Source organism: Eumetopias jubatus, unplaced genomic scaffold (assembly GCF_037043125.1).
Source record: "Eumetopias jubatus isolate StellerSeaLion01/CBP00866 unplaced genomic scaffold, mEumJub1_p1.0 scaffold_5, whole genome shotgun sequence".
In the NCBI taxonomy this organism is placed as follows: domain Eukaryota; kingdom Metazoa; phylum Chordata; class Mammalia; order Carnivora; family Otariidae; genus Eumetopias; species Eumetopias jubatus.
The window spans coordinates 352,544-371,614 of record NW_028274811.1 but is presented as its reverse complement, the minus strand read 5'-3'; the positions used below and the strand labels follow the sequence as shown (position 1 = coordinate 371,614).

At 43.2% G+C, this 19,071-nt stretch overlaps 1 protein-coding gene and 1 pseudogene across 1 annotated transcript; both read right to left on the bottom strand.

Annotated features, from left to right (window-relative positions):
- Positions 1-2,942: 2,942 nt before the first annotated feature.
- LOC148164232 (olfactory receptor 2V2-like) lies at positions 2,943-3,878 on the bottom strand. Its single transcript, XM_088023576.1, has one exon. The coding sequence runs from the start codon at positions 3,876-3,878 to the stop codon at positions 2,943-2,945; it is 936 nt and encodes a 311-aa protein (XP_087879702.1).
- A 10,597-nt stretch (positions 3,879-14,475) lies between these two features.
- Positions 14,476-15,380, bottom strand: LOC148164231 (olfactory receptor 2M5-like; annotated as a pseudogene).
- Positions 15,381-19,071: the final 3,691 nt, after the last annotated feature.

Genomic DNA, 19,071 nt, shown 5'->3' with positions numbered 1-19,071 from the left:
CCCAAACACTGGCAGAATCTCTAGTGGTTAGAAAAAGTCTTTCAGAAATAAAAATTTTAGCAGAGAGAAAGTTTATCCCTCATCCATAAAGGGATCACAGGGGGTGGGCTGGACCATGGGGGAAGGGTTTCATGATTAATGAGGAAACAGAACCTTACCTTTGGAAAGAAACCCTCACTGAGTGAGGTCCAGCGCCCAGCTGAGAGATTTTATTCCCTGGCACTCCTCACTGCACCTACTGTTCTCTCCCTCTGCTGTGACTAAGAAAATTTACTTTTATAATCACAAATCCTTGGAGAACCCTCCTCTGTCACATCTCCGTCCCCAGTTTCTGGCAATTAAGCTCCAAGGGACGGGAAGCTCCTGCGAAGCCCTCTGCTCATCTCAGCTGTTCCAACAAGAAAACTCTTTCTCAGGGGGAGGTGGAGAGAACTGGGGAATGAGGGTAACGTAGGGGCATTAAGTGGTCTGAGCCTCAGTGTCCTTGTCTGTAAAGGCACAGAATGATCACCACAAAATATTTGTAGTAAAATTAAAGTGAATAGACAATCTAAAGTCACCTACCCACGGTATGTCCTGAGAATTGTAGTTACTATTAGTGTCACTGCCCTCCATTCTCTCCAAGCCTGAAAACTAAGCAAATGCTTTCCTGTGGTTTAGTCCAACTTCCAGAACACAGTTTGTTCTTCTTTTTTTTTTTTTTTTTCTGAATGCAACAACGAATATTTTCTTCCGGAAAAAAATCTTATTGCAGCTGGTACAGAGATAACTACAGATATTTGAAAGTGTCTTCAAATACAGATCAAATTCTGCCACTTATGTTCCAAATATAATTTCCCAAGGGAAAACAGTAGAACGAATTTTCCTCTTAGAGGAACTGAAATAATAAAATGTGGCTAATTTTGTTGGAGGATTAGATATACAACACTTTCCTGTGTATTTCTTATGTGTCAGATAATAAACGTCTTTACCCCTTTCCTCAAGACCCCAAAAGATGGGGCACCAGAGTGGCTCAGTCTTTAAGCATCTGCCTTCAGCTCAGGTCAGGATCCCAGGGTCCTGGGATTGAGCCCCATATCAGGCTCCCTACTCAGCAGGAAGCCTGCTTCTCCCTCTCTCACTCCCCCTGCTGTGTTCCCTCTCTCATTGTGTCTCTCTGTCAAATAAATAAATAAAATCTTCAAAAAGAATCCCAAAGACTTTGCACTTTGTTCTTTAAAGACTATAAAGACTTCAAGAGGTCTGTAAAAAGTTCCTGGTCTCACAAATAACCCAAATAAAAAATAGGCAGGGGACATGAACAGACATTTGTCCCCAGAAGACATGCAGATGGCCAAAGAACATATGAAAAGATGTTCATCACCATTACCATCAGGGAAATGCATATAAAAACTACAATGAGCTATCACTTCACACCTGTCAGAATGGCTAAAATCAACAGCACAAGAAATAACAGGTATTGGCGAGAATGTGGAAAAAAGGAACATTGTACATTGTTGGGAACGCAAACTGGTGAAGTCACTCTGGAAATCGGTATAGAGTTTCCTCAAAAATTTAAAAATAGGAGTACCTGGGTAGCTCAGTTGGTTAAGCGTCTGCCTTCAGCTCAGGTCATGGTCCTGGGATTGAACCCTGTGTCAGGCTCCCCCTCAGTGGGGACTCTGCTTCTCCCTTTTCCTCTGCCCCCCGTTCATGGCTCTCTCCCTCATTGTCTCTCTCTCAAATGAAGGGGGAAAAAAATCTTTTAAAAAAGTTAAAAATAGAAGACCCTATGATTCAACAATCACACTACTATTTTCTCAAAGAGTACAAAAACTAATTCAAAGGGATACAAGCACCCAGATATTTATAGAAGCATTATCTATAATAGCTAAGATACGGAAGTAGCCCAAGTGTCCATAGATAGAGGAATGGCTAAAGATGTGGTATGTGTAAACGAAATGCTATTCAGCAATAAAAAGAATGACATATTGCCTTTGCAAAGACATGGATAGAGAAAGAGAGTATGATGCTAAGTGAAATAAGTCAGAGAATGACAAATGCTATATGATTTCACTCATATGTGGAATTTAAGGAAAAAAACAAAAAGTAAACAGAAAAAAGAGAAAGACAAATCAAGAAAGACTTAGAGGGAGAAAGAGAGAAATCAAGCAATAGACTCGTAACTATAGAGAACAAACTGATGGTTACAGCGGAGATAGGTGACATAGGTTATGGGGATTAAGGAGTGCACTTATGATGAGCAAAGGTGACGTGTGGAATGTTGAATTACTATACTGTATACCCGAAACAAATATAACACTGTATACACTGTATATTAACTAATTGGAATTAAACTAAAAACTTAAAAAGTCAAAAAAAACCACCCCGCTTATATATTAAAAAAAGTTCCTACTTACAGAACAGGAAGGGTGAGCACTCTCTAAAGAGAATTTTATAAACTTGTGTTTTGTCCTCTGGATGCATTTCATCTAATATATGTTGTGATATCTTTAATAAATAAGACAAATCATATCTCTATATACGTATATGGAATATTGTATGTTGCTTGGCATTGTGGTAGGCTCTGAATCAACGGTAGAGTTTAGCAATGAGTTAGGAAGTTAAGCTCAGGGCTTCCTCTAATTGTAGAAATCATTCCAGTTTTAAACAATAAGTGATAATGATCCCATTGTCTTACTTCTACACAGTGCTTGGGTTTACAAAGTCCTACATTCCAAGGTAATACATTTTACAAATGAACTAGCTCAGAAAATATTTGGTAAAAAAAAAAAAAAAAAAGCTGGTTTTTCACTAGACACAGAGAGGGTTAGGGTTTAAAAAGACATCTCCAGGCCTGCAGGTGTTATGATCATCACTATTAATGAGGAATTAGAGCCTCACCTAGAGCTTATTTACTCAAATTCACAGAATCAAGGGATGGCACAGGGTGTTCTGGTCCTTCAGTGCTGGCTGCCAATCCTGCAATGGTCCAACGCCTTTCTCAGGGCCCCCATCACCTCCTGGTTTCTCAAGCTATAAATAAGGGGGCTGAGCATAGGAGTAAGGATGGTGTAGAAGATAGAGATCACCTTGTCATGGCTAGGGGCCCGGTAGCGCCGGGGCCTCAGGTAGATGAACATGGCTGCCCCATAGAAGAGGAAGACAGGTGTCAGATGGGAGGAAGAGATGGCCAGGGCCTTTTTGCCAGCCTGAGCAGAACATGCACTCTGGATATGAGCATAGGAGGCCACAATGATGGAGAAGGGAAGAAACAGCATGAAGATACAGCAAGCATATATAACGTTGTCAAAAATGGATGTGTCTATACAGGCCAGTTTCAACAAGGATAGCATCTCACAAAAGAAGTGGTTCACTTCCCTCAAGCCACAGTAGGGAAAGGTCATTACTACCACCATCTGGATCACACCATCTATTATCCCAAAGGCCCAAGAGCTCCCGACAATCTGGAGGCAGACCCTCTGACTCATGAGGACAGGATAGTGAAGTGGGTGGCTAATGGCCACATAGCGGTCATAAGCCATGAGTCCCAGCAAGAGCCCCTCAGATCCCACAAGACAGACAAATTGGCCAATTTGTATGCCACAACCCACAAAGGAGATGGACTTCTTGCCAGACATGAAGTTTACCACCATCTTTGGCACAGTGGTACAAACCAACATGAGGTCCCTGAGAGAGAGCTGACTGAGGAAAAAGTACATGGGTATGTGAAGTCGAGAAACTCTGTAGATGAGGAAGAGGAGGAGAACATTCCCACAGAGGGCCACTGTGAAGACCACCAGAACGACAGAGAAAAGGACAAGGTCAGTTGGACTGCGAGAAAAAATGCCCAAGAAGATGAAGTCATCTGCGGTTGATTGATTCAACCATATCTCCATGTCTTAGTTGATGTTCCTGGTCACCTGTGAGTGTGAACAATAAATATTGGATTGACTGACATTTCTTTATTACCTCTGCATTCTACATCTTCAGCCAGCTGTTTTGTTTGTAACTCGGGAGACCTCAACAACATAAACTTTGGGACATAGAAGGGACACTCCTTTGTATTCCCATCTGACAGCAATAGAAGTCATACTAGCTTGTAGAATGGGCCAACTATCTATTTGTGTAAATCCTTACCGGGAAGTTTATCATAGGACCCCTCTGCAAGTAGAGTTTTGGTTTTATTATAGGATATTGAGTCTTTTATGATATCACACAGATTTGGTAAACTATGTTAAACATAAAGCATATATTTCTCCAAACTCATCTTGTCAAATGTTGTTGTCTTTTAGGACTCAGCACAAACCTGCTTCTGCCATTGAAGGGGTCCCAAGTAACCCCCGTACCAGGTGATCTTTTCTCCTCTGGTTTTCTACATCACATTTCTTTGCCCTGAGAATGTGCTCCTTGGGTTGCTGTTACGGTTCATGGCAGCCTTCCAACTGGTTTCCCTTGCCTCTCTACCCAGCAGCTGGAGAGTTAAACCGTCTGAAATGCAAGTCAGATGATGTCACTCTTGGGCTCAAGACAGGCCATTGGCTCCCAACACAGATCCAGGCCAAACACTTGCAAGGCCCCCAAGTCCTATACAACCCACCCCCATGGATGCTCTTCCCACACTCAATACTGCAAGCTGGGCTCTGACTCTTGTCCCCTTACTCAGGGTGTTTCTGCTACCAGAACCTCCTTATTCTTTCCTGGCTCAAGCCGGACACACTCTTACCCTAGGACATTTACTTTCCCTTTTCTGTTCTTTCTTTTTTAAAAGAATTTTTTTATTTGACAGAGAGAAAGAAAGAAAGATCATAATTAGGCAGACAGGCAGGCAGAGGGAGAGGGAGAGGGAGAAGCAGGCTCCCTGCTGAGCAGGGAGCCTGGTGCGGGGCTTGATCCCAGGATGCTGGGATCATGACATGAGTGAGCCAAAGGCGGGCACTTAACTGACTGAGACACACAGGCGCCCCTACCTTCCCTTTTCATGGAATGTTTCTCTTCCAGCTAACTTCATGGCTCACCCTCACTTCAGTTCTATAATAAGTGTCATTGAGAACTTCTCTGCAAAGCCTCCAATGTTCCTATCTATGTGTGTGTTGACTTAATCAAATAATAGGATTAAGTAACAGGCAGTTGCAACCTCCAAGTTTTGAGAGCAGAAAGCCTGGATTCTTTCATTGCAGACGCTTTTGTTCTTGACCTGAATATACTACGAATTCGTGGCTGGATTCTTTCCTGTGAGGGACAGTGAATATCTTCAGGTACTTATAAATGACAAAGATGTTCTCCAAAAATGGGTGAGAGTAGTACCTAGGATACATTTGTGAGGAGTGTATTCACCTCTACTTCACTTCCCTGCAAAGAGGAAATGCAAAGACCCCACAGGACAGTTTTCTGATTTACCAATGAAACCTATATTCCTGATGTCACTTTTGCTCATGGCAGGATAACTGGCTCCTAGAAGAGTGCCTGGCATACATTATGTCCTTAATAAATATTGTTCAATGATTATTGTAAAGTGCAAACGACTAAAGAAACTATCCTAGCATCTCTCATGCTCATTTTTTGCTCTCTAAATTTATTTCTCTCTGTATAGTTAATGGCTTCATTGTGTTCCTAGAAAAAACACCATGAAAGAATTCACCTTGTCTCTACAATATTATTTTGGGGACAAGGTGACTCCTTGTTGCCTTTTAGCCCAACATGCAGAGATGACAGATGATAGAAAGATGATAGATAGGCGATAGATAGATTATAGGTAAGTAGATAGATGGATGATAGAAGATATATATAGGCAAACAGAATGATCACACGTTAGACTTTGGATATCTCAATACAGAAGAAACTTGTAGTCCTCAACAGATTGCCCCCAATGACCCACATCGATGATACTTCTTCCAAACCCAGCAAACCAAGGAAGGAAGAGTGAAACACAAGAATCAAAATGACAGAAGCAGGAGAAATAGTGAAAGGAAAGACTCTTGCCCTCTTCCTCATGGTGGGTCCCTAAGCCCTGTCAGGCCTGAGCTAGGCAGAGGTGATCAGATAGGTTCTGAATTAAATGGAAGATTTAAGTCGTGACTTGCATAAGGCTGGATCATAGCCTACTGAAAGCCAGTCTTGATTATTAGCTAAGTAGGGTGGGACTTACACCCAAAGCTGACCAGACAGCTCTGCAATCAACCTGATATCCATCAAGCGGTGGGCAAGAAGATTCCAGGTATGGAGGTGGTCCTAGCTTAAAGTAAAGCTCTTTTTTTTTTTGTAACCAATCAAGTTTCATCCAATCACTATGTGTTTCCGATAAATGGTAATATAACAGATTTTACATGACAAATACAATTGCAAATTTTACAGACAATAGTCTAAAGGGACTTACACAGGCTGAAGTGGATGTGTGTCAAATCTGTGGGAGGTGAGAATAATAACAATGAACTTTAGATGAGCTTTATAGAATGAATTAAGTTTCAACAGGAAATACAAAGCTGGCAAAGTAAGTTCCAATGGAACAATAACTTGAACGAGAATGTGGAGGTGGTAATTCTTCAGTTAAATATTGGAACCAGAGAGATTACTGGGTATAAGATTAAGTAGAAAAGGAAGCTGGAACAGAAGAGTGTAAGATGGCTATAGGGAGTTTCTTCAAAAGCCAGGTTGCTGTGCCTGGAACGTTTGGCAGAAAACCTATTTTTTCTGGGTGCCTCTGTCTCCATCTCCCTGTGTCTTCTAACATCGCCCATCAATCCCCCTTCTCTTAGCCCTCTGATCCATTCTCTCTTCTCTGTGCATCAGTCTCCAACTGAAGCCCCAAGAGCTTTGTATGGCAGGTAAAACATTTGTTTTACTATTGTGAAAATAAAATGAAAACCGGTCAAATAAAACTGAAGACTCAAAACAAAAGATAAATTGGCCATTTTGCCCACTGGTTTCCAATGAATTGGTCATTTTAAAAAGTGACCTGCTTCCATGATATAAGGCCAAAAACAGAGCAACTGTAAAATCTTCATCCAACCTGGGATACTCTTCAGATGGCGAGAGAGTGCTGTCCAGGATTACACTGGGAAGACCGGCATAATATCTGTAGACCACAGGGCTATCCACAGTAAAATGTGAAAGGCACTGAGTTTAGAGAAATGTCTGACAGTTTTGGGATGACAACCATTTCCCTGCCACCATCTGACTCTTCTGAATGTGGGTACTCTTCTTTCCCTCCACTGGGTTTTAATGCCCATAAGGCTAGATTGTATTAAGTCCCCACCATTGATTCAAGTACAATGTCTCACCTAGTGTGCTGTATCGTGGGCCTTCAGTAGATATAGAGTGACTTCATGGGACAGGTAAAGAACAAGTGTGGATTGCATGGTATAGAGGCAGACTACTGGGACAGTCACAGATGGAGACCCTGTGAGGGTCCTTAGAGTTACTGGGGAAGTACGGAATGTGTCTGCAGTTGGAGGTAGAGCACCAAGAGCAGCTTCCTGCCCTTGACAAGGTTTTCTCACACTATCCCAACTGGCCCCTCTCTGGTCCTGTCCCCAAACTCCCTGATTGGGTTTCTTTAATTGTAAGCTTGGGACCTACTCTTCCAGAGCTGGAGTGTGTGGACTTCCCTGGGAGTCAACAGCTTCACCCTCCTTGCCCAGGTTTAGTGTTAAGTACCTGCATTGGCAGTGGGAGACAGAGGCGAATCTGGGCCTCTGTGGAGGCCCACAATCTGGGCAGTTTGTGGAAGGTGGATTGGTGTCTGTGGGTGGGCTGGGATGCACAGGTGCTGGTTCTGTGCCCACCACCATCTCATCTCTTTAAGTCTCCTTTCTTTCATTCCACTTTTACTGAGAAGAGGCTGTTGTCTGTTTGAGCCTTACTGTTTGAGCTAGAGAGCCACAGGAGGGCTGAGAGTGATAAGGGCTTTGATAGCCTGGTTGAGAGGTGAGTGAGGGGCTGAGGAAGGACAGATTTGGAAGGTTATTCCTTCTCTCCTCTGACCCAGTAAGTACAAACTCAGGGAAGGACAATGAAATTATGTTGGTGTTAGAAGTTCCTCCACAGGATATCTGCTGGTTTTTTTCTTCCAGGGAACCCATTTAAAGGTGAGTGAGGGTCTTTTCCATATCACCTCCTTACCTCTTCCTTGCAGTTTCTATTATTGATTTCAGGTCATTCCTTCACTCCTATTTGTTTATCAGTATTTCATCTTCCTCTTATTGTCTGTCCCCTTCAGTTTTTTTTGGGGGGGAGGATAAAGGGCTTGAGCATGTTCTTTCTAGTGTTATGTCTTCTAAAACAGAGAGACAACAGATGAGTGGGAAGAGGTGCAGGTGAAGGAGAGACCGAAGGGCTGATATAGGACATAGAGTTAACTTGTCCCTAAAATTATACTGTAGAGTCAAAGTCTCCTTTTGTGCTGTCACTTTGAGGGAAAAAAATGAAGCCATTAACTAAACATCCCTGAAATAAATGAAGTTAGAGAGCATGAACTGAATATGTGAGATGCTAGAGTAGTTTCTTGAGTTTTTGCATATTATAGTTAATCTTTCAACAAAATTTGCTGAGAACATACTCTGTGCCAGTACTATTCTAGGAGATGAGGATCCCCACATGAGCAAAAGTGGCATCAGGAATATAGGTTCTAGCTGGGAAAGCAGAAAACAAATCCATGCAAATTAAATGTAGAATGCCTGATGGTGTTGAGTGTTCTGAGAAGCAAAAGGGCAGGGAAGAAATGGAGAGGGAAAGGGATTTCAATTCCAAATAGGTGTTGGGTAAAGCCTGGTTGAGTAAGTGAGGCGAAGCTGAAGGAACAGTGTTGAGTGTATCTGGGAAGAGTCTTCCATGAGGAAGTTAGAGCATGTACCAATTCCTCCTGAAATGCAGGGAGGCCAGTGACACCAGAATAGAGGAAATTCCAGGGAAAGCAGAAGAAAAGGAGGTTTGGGTGATGATGGAGGGCTAGCTAGATGAGTCTTCCTTTACTCTTGAAACTTATTTCTCTTTTATTTTGCAGAAACAACTTCACTCTAGTGCTTTGTACAAATAGATTAAAGTGGGAGCAAGGAGAGAAGGAGGAGGCAAATCCAGTTAAGGCCCATTGCCATCATCCAGGGGAGCAACAGTGAGAGTGTAGCCAGCTGGGACCTGCAGGAATGAGATGTGGCCAGGAGTGAATACATTCTTCAGGAAGAGTCAGCAGGGGTTCTGATGTGTGTGAGAAGAGAGGAATCAAGGATACACCATGTGTTGTTGTTCTGGGCAACTGACGGACTTGCCATTAATTGAGCTGGGAAGAGAGGAAAACAGTTGTTTCCACATGGGAGACCAAGTGTTCTGTCTGGTCATTTTAGATAGGTAAAGCCCATTGGACAAACAAGTGGAGGTGTTGAGTATAAGTAGAAATAAGAATCAGAGTTCAGAGGAGTTGTCCAAGAAGAGAGGGAAATGTCATTTTTCACCTGTGTAGGATTGTATTACAAGAGTTGGGAGGAAGGAATGGTGTGGAATGCATCTCTTTGTAGGTGCACGTGACTGAGTGCCTCTGCACACTGTTAGTAAGGCTGGTTGTCCTCAGCACAGGAGGAAGAACTTTTTTAAAAAATATATTTTATTTATTTATTTGACAGAGAGAGATAGTGAGAGAAGGAACACAAGCAGGGGGAGTGGGAGAGGGAGAAACAGGTTTCCCATGGAGCAAGGGAGCCTGATGCAGGGCTCGATCCCAGGTATTTGTCTTTCTCTGCTTGACTTATTTTACTTGGCATAACACTTTCTAATTCCATTCACATCTTTGCAAGTGGCAAGATGTCATTCTTTTTGACGGCTATTATTGCAGTGTATTTAAATAACACCTCTTCTTTATCCATTCATCTGTCGATGGACATCTGGTCTGTTTCCATAATTTCGCTAATGTGGACATTGCTGCTATAAACTTTGGGGTGCATTTGCCCCCTTTGACTCACTTTGCTCGGGTCCTTTAGATAAATACCTAGAAGTGCAATTGCTGGGTCATAGGATAGTTCTATTTTTAACTTTTTAATGAACCTCCATAATGTTCTCCAGAATGGTTGTACAAGCTTGCATTCATACCAATAGAGTAAGAGGGTTCTTTCTCCACATCCTTGCCAACATCTGTTGTTTGCTCAGGTGACAATTTTAACCATTCTGACCATTGTAAGGTGGTGTCTCATTGTGGTTTTGATGTATTTCCCTGACACCGAGTGATGCTGAGCGTTTTTTCGTGTGTCTGTTGGCCATTTGGATGAATTCTTTGGAGAAATGTCTGTTCATGTCTTCTGCCCATTTATTGACTGGATACTTTGCTATTAGGCTGTTGAGTTTGATAAGTTCTTTACAGATGTTGGATACTGGCCCTTTATTTGATATATCATTTGCAAATATCTTCTCCCATTCCCTAGATTGCCTTTCAGTTTTGTTGACAATTTCCTTTGCTGTGCAAAACATTTTATCCTGATGAAGTCCCAATAGTTCATTTCCCCCCCACCCCTTGCTTTGGAGACGTGTCTGGCAAGAATTTGGGGAGCTTCAGTTTCTTACATCAGTGTTTCATAGTTTTCAGAGTACAGGTCTTTCCCCTGTTTATTTAATTTTATTCATAGGTATCTTATTGTTTTTGGTAAAATTGTAAGTGGACTTTATTTCTCTTCCTGCTGCTTTATTATTAGTGTAGAGAAATAGATCTCTGTATGTTGAGTTTGTATACTGTGACTTTACTGAATTCATGTATCAGTTCTAGCAGTTTTTGGTGGTCTTTTGGGTTTTTACATAGAGTATCACGTCATCTGTAAATATTGACAATTTTGCTTCTTCCTTGCCTTTTATTTCTTTTTGTTGTCTGGTTGCTGTGGCTAGGACTTCCAGGTGTATTTGAATAGTTGTGGTGATTGTGAACATCCCTGTCTTGTTCCTGACCATAAAGGAAAGGGTCTTAGTTTTCATCCTTAAGGAATGATATTTACTGTGGGTTTTTCATATATTGCCTTGATTATGTTGTGGTATGTTCCCTCAAACCCTACTCTGTTGAGGTTTTTGTTCATGAATGGGTGTGGCTCTTTGTCAAATCTTTTCTGCATCTATTGATGAGATTTTATGGTTCTTATTTAAAAAAAAAAATTAATGTGATGTATCACATTTATTGATTTGTGAATACTGAACCATCGTGGTAACTCAGGAATAAATCCAACCTGATAGTGGTGAATAATTTTTTTAATGTATTGTTGGATTTGGTGTGATAGTATTTTATTGAGGAAATTTCCTCTAGGTTCATCAGTTATATTGGCCTGCAGTTATCTTGGGTAGCCGTGTTTTTATCTGCATAAATATAAATAAATAATAAATCTTAAAAAAATAAAAATTAAAAAAATAGTTTATTTATTCATTCATTCATTTGAGAAAGAGAGAGACAAAGAGAGCTAGTGAACAGGAGCAGGGGTGAGGGGAAAGTCAGAGGGAGAATCAGGTTCCCCACTCAATGACCCCAGTACCCTGGGGTCATGACATGAGCCAAAGGCAGTCATCTGCAGAGTCCCTCTTTGCCTGCTGTGGGCAGTGTTTGGGACCTGGCTTGAATGTGGTGAGTTTTAACCTGGTGTGCTTTACTCTGCTTGTGAAATGAGACTTGTCACCACTTCCACCAGAACTGAGGCCGTGCCGAACTCTCTGGTTGGGAGACGTGGTGTGAGTAGTTGTTTGTGCTGGTGTTCTAAGTGAGGTGCCTGCTGTGCTGGGACGGAGGCAAGCATGCGTGAGAAGTGCAGTCCCACTGGAGCACAGGGTGTTAAGGCTTGGTGTAGGCCAGTTACGCAGCCAGTGTTGGCAGTGCGCTGCTTCCCACAGGTGGTTCTGTGCTTTACTGAGGGGCAAGGGTGGGAAATGAACCTGAGAAGCTCCTTTTTTTCCTGGAAAGGCAGCTCTGTGAATACTGCTTCTCAGGGATGCACTCGGAGAAGTGTAATCTCCTCCCTGTATGCCCCAGGAATTCTTCCGATCACTGTCCCTGGGATGTTTTCCTGCTTTATCTCCGGGAGCAGTGCAATAACCCCCAGGCTTTATCCCACCCAAGTTCAGTGATCTTCAAAACTCCAGTCTTTAAACCCTGCTGATTGCAAGAGTAAAAAATTCAGCCGCTCTTATTTTCCAAGCCAATGGCCTTGAGGATATAGTCCCTTGTAGGTTTCCTTTTCCCTGTTTCTCTCTCTCTCTCTCCCTTCTTTGCAATCACAGCTCCCTCCTCTGCAGAGCACCTGTAATCTGTTTCTCCCCTATACCAAGTATTCCTATCTTCTTCAATTTGGCCTCTTCTCTCTCTTTAGTTTTGGAGTTTGTTCTGTCAGTCTTCAGGTCAATTTCTGAGCTATTTGGGATGATTTGATAAATATCTAGCTACGTTCAAGGGATGTGGCAAGTCTCGGGTCCTCCTACTTTGCTACCATCTCCCCCCACCCAATTCATCATTTTTTCTCTTTTCTGATCATGCCCAAAGTTGCTATTTTGGTTTCGGCATCTGGGTGGCTCAGTTGGATAAGAATCTGACTTCAGTTCAGGTCATGATCTTAGGATTCTTGGTTTGAGTCCCACATCAGACCCTGTGCTCAGCAGAAAGTCTGCTTGAAATTCTCTCCCCCTCCTTCTGCCTCTCCCTCTGCCTTGCCTGTGTCCCTCTCTCTGTGCCTCCCCCCAGTTGGGCTCTCACTAATAAATAATTATGTATGTTTAAAATTGCTATTCGGGGGGAATTTTGTATGACATGTCCTTTAAACACAAAAACTGAGTTGTTGAATTTTTAAACATTAGTAGATAATTATACTGTTATATTACATTTTATTTGTTTATTATTTTATAATACTATATTTTTGTGAGAAAAAGAGGAGAGCAGGAGCAGGGCTGGGCAGAGGGAGAAGCAGACTCCCTACTGAACAGGGAGCCCGAGGGGGACTCCATCCCAGGATCCTGGGATAACGACCCGAGCAGAAGTCAGACGCTTAACGGAGTGAACGACCCAGGTGCCCACACATGCATTTTAATAAAAGGAGCTAACAAAGAGCTCAGAGTGCCAAATGTGTTAAATGTAATTTCTAATTTTATCCCTCCTAAAACCTTGTGAACTAACAAAATCTTCAGCTCCAGTAAGGCAGAAAATTCTGTGGGCTTGACCTTCAAATTATATCCAAAACCTGTCGTCAACTTCTGCCACCTCCTTTATTTCTACCCTCATCCAAGTGCCATGATTTCTTATCTGACTTATTATATGAGCATCACGACGGACCTTACACAAAAGGCACAGTGATTCCTTGAAGCCTTAAGGCAGATCATATTTCCCCTCTGCTCAAAGTCCTACCATTTTACACTGACCTACTAGGCCCTAGGCAATGTGGGCCCTATTCCCTCTGGTCAACGCTCTTTAGCTTTATCCCTGGCTCTCTCTGCTCAAGAATACTGTTTCATCTGCCTGGAACACTTTATATCTGTGGCCGGACTCTCCCAAGACTTACCATGGCCTCTCCCTCACCATTTTTTGTGCACACCCACGGACTCTTAGGAAGTGAATGCAGGTCTCTTGAGAGCAGTGTGAGTGAGTGATGGGGGGAAGATGGTTTGTCCAGTTCAGGAAGATCTTTGCAGAAGACATGGATCAAGAGATTATTTCCCAAATCCCTCCAGAGCCCCTGTGATGGAAACTATAGAAACCAGTTCCTGGCAGAGTCTTCTCACACCTCACTCTTGTTCCACATTTAGTCTCAATGATCAAGAATCAATCTGATCACAAAATTCCCTCTTTGCATGGAGAGACATGTTTGTATCCTCTATACTTTCTGCAGTGTGCCGCTGTCAGCATAAGTGGTAGACAAAATGTTCCAGCCATTTTTCTTTGAGATTTTATACTCTATTACTTGTACATAAAGCACGATTGCAAGAAGGCACAGAAATCTTTATGTTGCTGAATAACATAAGATACATGGAAATGGAGTTTGTATTCCAGTAGTTAGTAAGTAATTACTGCCAGAAATGTTGGACTTACTTTACTGGTAGCTATGATGGTATAGATAATAAATGGAAGTTTAGAGAGAGAAATAACCTTGCCCAAGGTAGCACAGCTCCTCTATGCTAGATTCTAGCATCATTACCACATTTCAGTGCACAAATGGGTTCTGAATGGGTTCCCCTCCTCACTCACTTTAAACATGCAACTCAGAATAAAGACTTCCCCTACCAACCCTAAGGAGAATTTAACTATTGCATGTGGGCCTTCAAACCATGGAAATTTTGGTGCTCAATGTGGGGAAAGATTCACTATGTAGCTGGTCATGTACCATCTTTTACCCTGCCATCTTCCGTCCAAATGGTTTTCTGATTACTCAGCTCACAGGCTTGCCCCAACCAGCCAGAGAGGCCCAATGAGTACAGAAGGAGAAGAGGAGCCACAAGAAAACCTGAGTTTGCAGAGGAAGGGGCAGACCAAGACAGGAAGCTTCAGAAGGGCAAGTATGCCTACACTCCCCATCTCTCCAGCACCTTCTTCAGGGCCCTGGTTACCTCCCTGCTCCTCAGGCTGTAAATGAGTGGGTTGAACATTGGAGTGAGGATGGTGTAGAAGATGGAGGTGCCTTGGTCTCCCACTGGTGTCCTACTGGAGGCCCGCTGCATGTAGCTAAACAAGGTTCCTCCATGGTATAGGCCCACCACAGCCAAGTGGGTGGAGCAAGTGGTCAGAGCCTTCTGTTTCCCCTCTATGGAGGGCATCGTAATGACAGCTGTGAGGATCCGGGTATAGGAAGCCACAGTGACCACAAGGGGCAGCAGCAGCATGACCACACAGCAAGCATAGATGAGATCCTCAAAGAGTGAAGTGTCAGCACAGGAGAGACGCAGCAGGGCAGGGACCTCACAGAAGAAGTGATCCACTTCCAGAGAGCCACAGTAGGGGAAACTAAAGACACCCCAGCCATCCAGGATGCCAGGGCCAGGAGAGTGCAAGCCTTCCAGTTAATGAGCAAAGGGTACCGCAGGGGGTGGCAGACTGCCACATACCGGTCATAGGCCATGACTGCCAAGAGGAAGCACTCTGCTCCTGTTACCATGACCACTAGGAAGATCTGAGTGGCACAGGCATCCCAAGAGATGGATTTACGGCCTGACAGAAGATTGACTGCCATCTTGGACACCACTGTGCTCATCATGATCATGTCCATGATGGAGAGCTGACTCAGGAAAAAGTACATCGGGGTGTGCAGGTGCCTGTTGGCCTGGATGAGCAGGAGGAAGAGGATGTTGCCAAGTAAGACTACAGCAGAGGCCAAAAGGACAAGGGAAAAAAGGAATAAGTCATATGTTGAGTAGCTGAACAGGCCAACAAAGATGAAATCTGATAAGGAGGTGTGGTTTCAGAGCTGCATGGCTGAGACCTTGAGAACAAACAAAGAAGCAAACAAATGAAACTACTAACCTGACATCTCCAAATACCCATCTCCTGTTTCTTCTAAATGACAGAGCCCAGCCCTCTGACATGGACCCACCCTTTCCTCCTGCAGTGACAATCCTATCTTTTTTCAGCTGCCCTCAGAAAGTTGCCAGTAAGACTTTGATCCTTACTTCGCTAAGACACCAGGGAGCCAGAGAATACAAGGGATAGAGAGAAGGGGGGTAAATGGAAGGTGAATAGCTGTAGAAGTAGGACAGAGATTTAAGAGGGGAGGTGAATTATTGAGGAACAAGAAAAAGAAAGGAGAGAAAGGGGGTGAGCGATGTAAGGACAAATGCAAATTTTATTTTTATTTATTTATTTATTTATTTGAGAGAGAGAGAATGAGAGAGAGAGAGCACATGAAAGGGGGGAGGGTCAGAGGGAGAAGCAGACTCCCTGACGAGAAGGGAGCCTGATGTGGGACTCGACCCAGGGACGCCGGGATCATGACCTGAGCTGAAGGCAGTCGCTAAACCAACTGAGCCACCCAGGAGCCCCAAATGCAAATTTTAAAAAAGAGAAGTGACACTCTCCTCCTTTCTCAGAGCATTTGCTTTAGAAAACTTATCATTGTAAGCTCCTTGTTGCTCCTAGGTGTTTAAACCTTTTAAAGGTTAAGTAAGCCTCTTGCCAGTGCTCTGACCCAGAAATGTCTTTCTCAAGGACTTGGGATCCATCTCTTGGAAATGTAATCATCAAGGAAGGTAGCGCCCTTATCTCCCAGGCTCTGTGGCAGAGGGGGACCCTAACTTCAACAGGCACTGAAGTCGCACTCTAAGTGGCAAAACTACCTCTTGCCATAAACTGTGAAAAGTTTTCTCCCCCCTTTGGATAAAGCCAATTAACTAAAGGAGATTGCCACCCCCATTACCTGGTGAATGATCTGAGTGTGACAAATGGTCTTGTCAAATCCTCTTACTTGAAGCCAAGTTCTTGTTTATCTCAAAAGCATATATGTAATGGGTTGTCACTGCCTGACTATAAAAAGTTGACATTCCTTCTGTTTTGCCGGCTCCCAGCAGGTAGAATGTGATGCACCTCACCCTTTGGTTTAATACTTGCTCAAAAATAAAACTGTTGGGTGCCTGGATGACTCTCAGTTCAGCATCTGCCTTTGGCTCAGGTCATGATCTCATTGTCCTGGGACCAAGCCCTGCATTAGGCTCCCTGCTCAGCTGGGAGTCTTCTCTCCCTCTCCCTCTGCCACTCCACTCCACTCCAGTTGTGCTTTCACTAACACTCTCTCTCAAATAAATACATAAAATCTTTAAATAAATAAATAAAACTGTTTCCTCTCTCTGGTGACTTTGTGGAGAGGTTTTCTAAGTTAGGAGGAGATTTTGATTTTATTTGTTTCGTTTTTTTCATTCTTTTTTGTTTCTATTTAGATTTTAATGAAGTTTACCCAATGCAGGTACTGCAACAGAGCTAAATGTTGTTGCTAAATGCATCATGAGAATTCTCATGATGCCTCTCAGGACATATCTCAACCATTCACCACTCTACTACTTGGACAATAAAGTGGACTAATCCAGACTAGAGAGTGGATAAACGATGATAATTTTGCCCAAGAAAAGTAGGATTACCATCTGACTGGTCTCTGATGTCAAGAAACGTTGTCTCTTGACAGCAAGGAGGTATATTTGTGTGCAGTCTGACTCTCTAGGTTGAAACCTGAAGTTGGACGAACTTCTCCCACTTCCTGGTCACTTTTAGTCTCTCATTTGTCAGGCCTTCCCTCACCCGCTTCAGACTTCCCAACCCCATTCAGCTCACCAGACTTCAGCCTCTGCTCCACCCTGTGAACCTCAGCAGAGACGGGCCAGACCCAAGAAGCATGCAAAGGTCTAATCCTCAGGACAATGTGTGAGCAAATGGTGGCCTGGGAAAGGCTCTTACACACACCTTGTCCCAACTCCAAGGCCCCAAAGACGAATTTATGGAGCTAACTGCCCAAGATATTCTCCTGTTTCTCATAAAACTGATGATGAGCTCATGCCCCAGGTTTATATCTTTATTGCAGAAAAGATGTCTCAGGGCACCCTACCCAGCTCATAATGAGCTGAGGGAATAGAAGCTCCACACCAAGGAAGAAGCAAAAATTAATGAGTTGAATTCAGGACAAAATTCATTCCCCATAGCCCTGATTCTGAAAAACACCCCAGATTGCACCTATCCCAGGGCACCCATGGGTTATCCCCTGACATATCCACCCACACTTCTCTCAGAGTCTTTACCCTTACCTACCCATGGGGCTGGGAGAGAACATGATCACCACAGAGGATAACAACTAAATATCTAAACTACCATCTGGGGGGCGCCTGGGGGGGCTCAGTCGTTAAGCATCTGCCTTCAGCTCAGTTCATGATCCCAGGGTCCTGGAATCGAGCCCCACATTGGGCTCCCTGCTAGATTGGAAGCCTGCTTCTCCCTCTCCCACTTCCCTGCTTGTGTTCCTTCTCTTGCTGTGTCTCTCTCTGTCAAATAAATAAATAAAATCTTTAAAAAGATAAAAATTAAACTACAATCTGGGAGTTTCATCATGGAAGACAGGAAGTGGAGCCTGGCCAGTAATTTTGTGAAACTTGTACACAACTGATGTCTTATACTTTTTTGTACTCAATTATTATTTATTCCTCATTCAACAAATAATTACTGAGCACTGTGAAAATAAAAGAAGATCACCCAGATGAGTAAAGAAAAGGCTATTTATTCAAAGCTTGCTGTAGCAAGGCAGTCAGCCACTCAACTTGTGTTTTGGCTGAGTCTCGGTGGCAGATAGGGGAGTGGGAAAGCTTTAGAGTAGGAAAAAGAGAAGCTTCAGGTTTGCTCTGCTTGGGGGTGTTGGCATGGGGAAGCTGGAGGTAGGCTAACTGAAAGCAGGGGGATTGGTTTGGTGCCTGTATTTGGATTTCTCTGGCTTGTCCTAAATTGCAAGAAGGAAAAAGTATAGGAAAGCTGTCTGTTATTAACCAAAATTGTTAATTTGTGGACTATCGTTACAGAAATTATTGTTTAGCTTCCTAGATTGTTACTAAACTTAGCGATTCGACTTCTTCCAAGTTGGACTGGTGGCAACTGGCTTCCTGAACTGTTTATCATAAGTAAGGTGGTTGGTTTCTGGTCAGATTGCTGCAGTTTATGGGTCAGAGTTGTATTTTTGCACCATGATCCATCCATGGTCTGTCTGCTCTTTAGTCTCTCAGTCCCTATAAATGTGACTGACTGACTTCGCATCCTTGGAAGTAGGAACTTGGAATCAACATTATTGAGGAGTATCTAGTGGGTGGATATTTTGCCCTGGAAAAGCTTGAGAAGCATTGATAGGACGATTAGATGACCCCAGACTATTATCTCAATTAACACGGTGTTAAATGGTGCCCTTGGCTGTCTTTCAATTCTCCTCTATGTCTTCTGAGAGAGGAATCAGAGGAAAGAGCTCAGATTCATCCTTGAGATGAATCTCCCTGATGTGCTGTGCTGTCCATTTTACCCACTTTCCTTAGGCAATCAGTAAATGGCTTCTCAGCTACCTTGCTCTGCTTTGAGGTCTCAAGTTGGCATAGGGTTGTGTTGCTCATTTTCCGCTCACTCTTACTTCCAGTGGGGGAGGATCTGGCTCA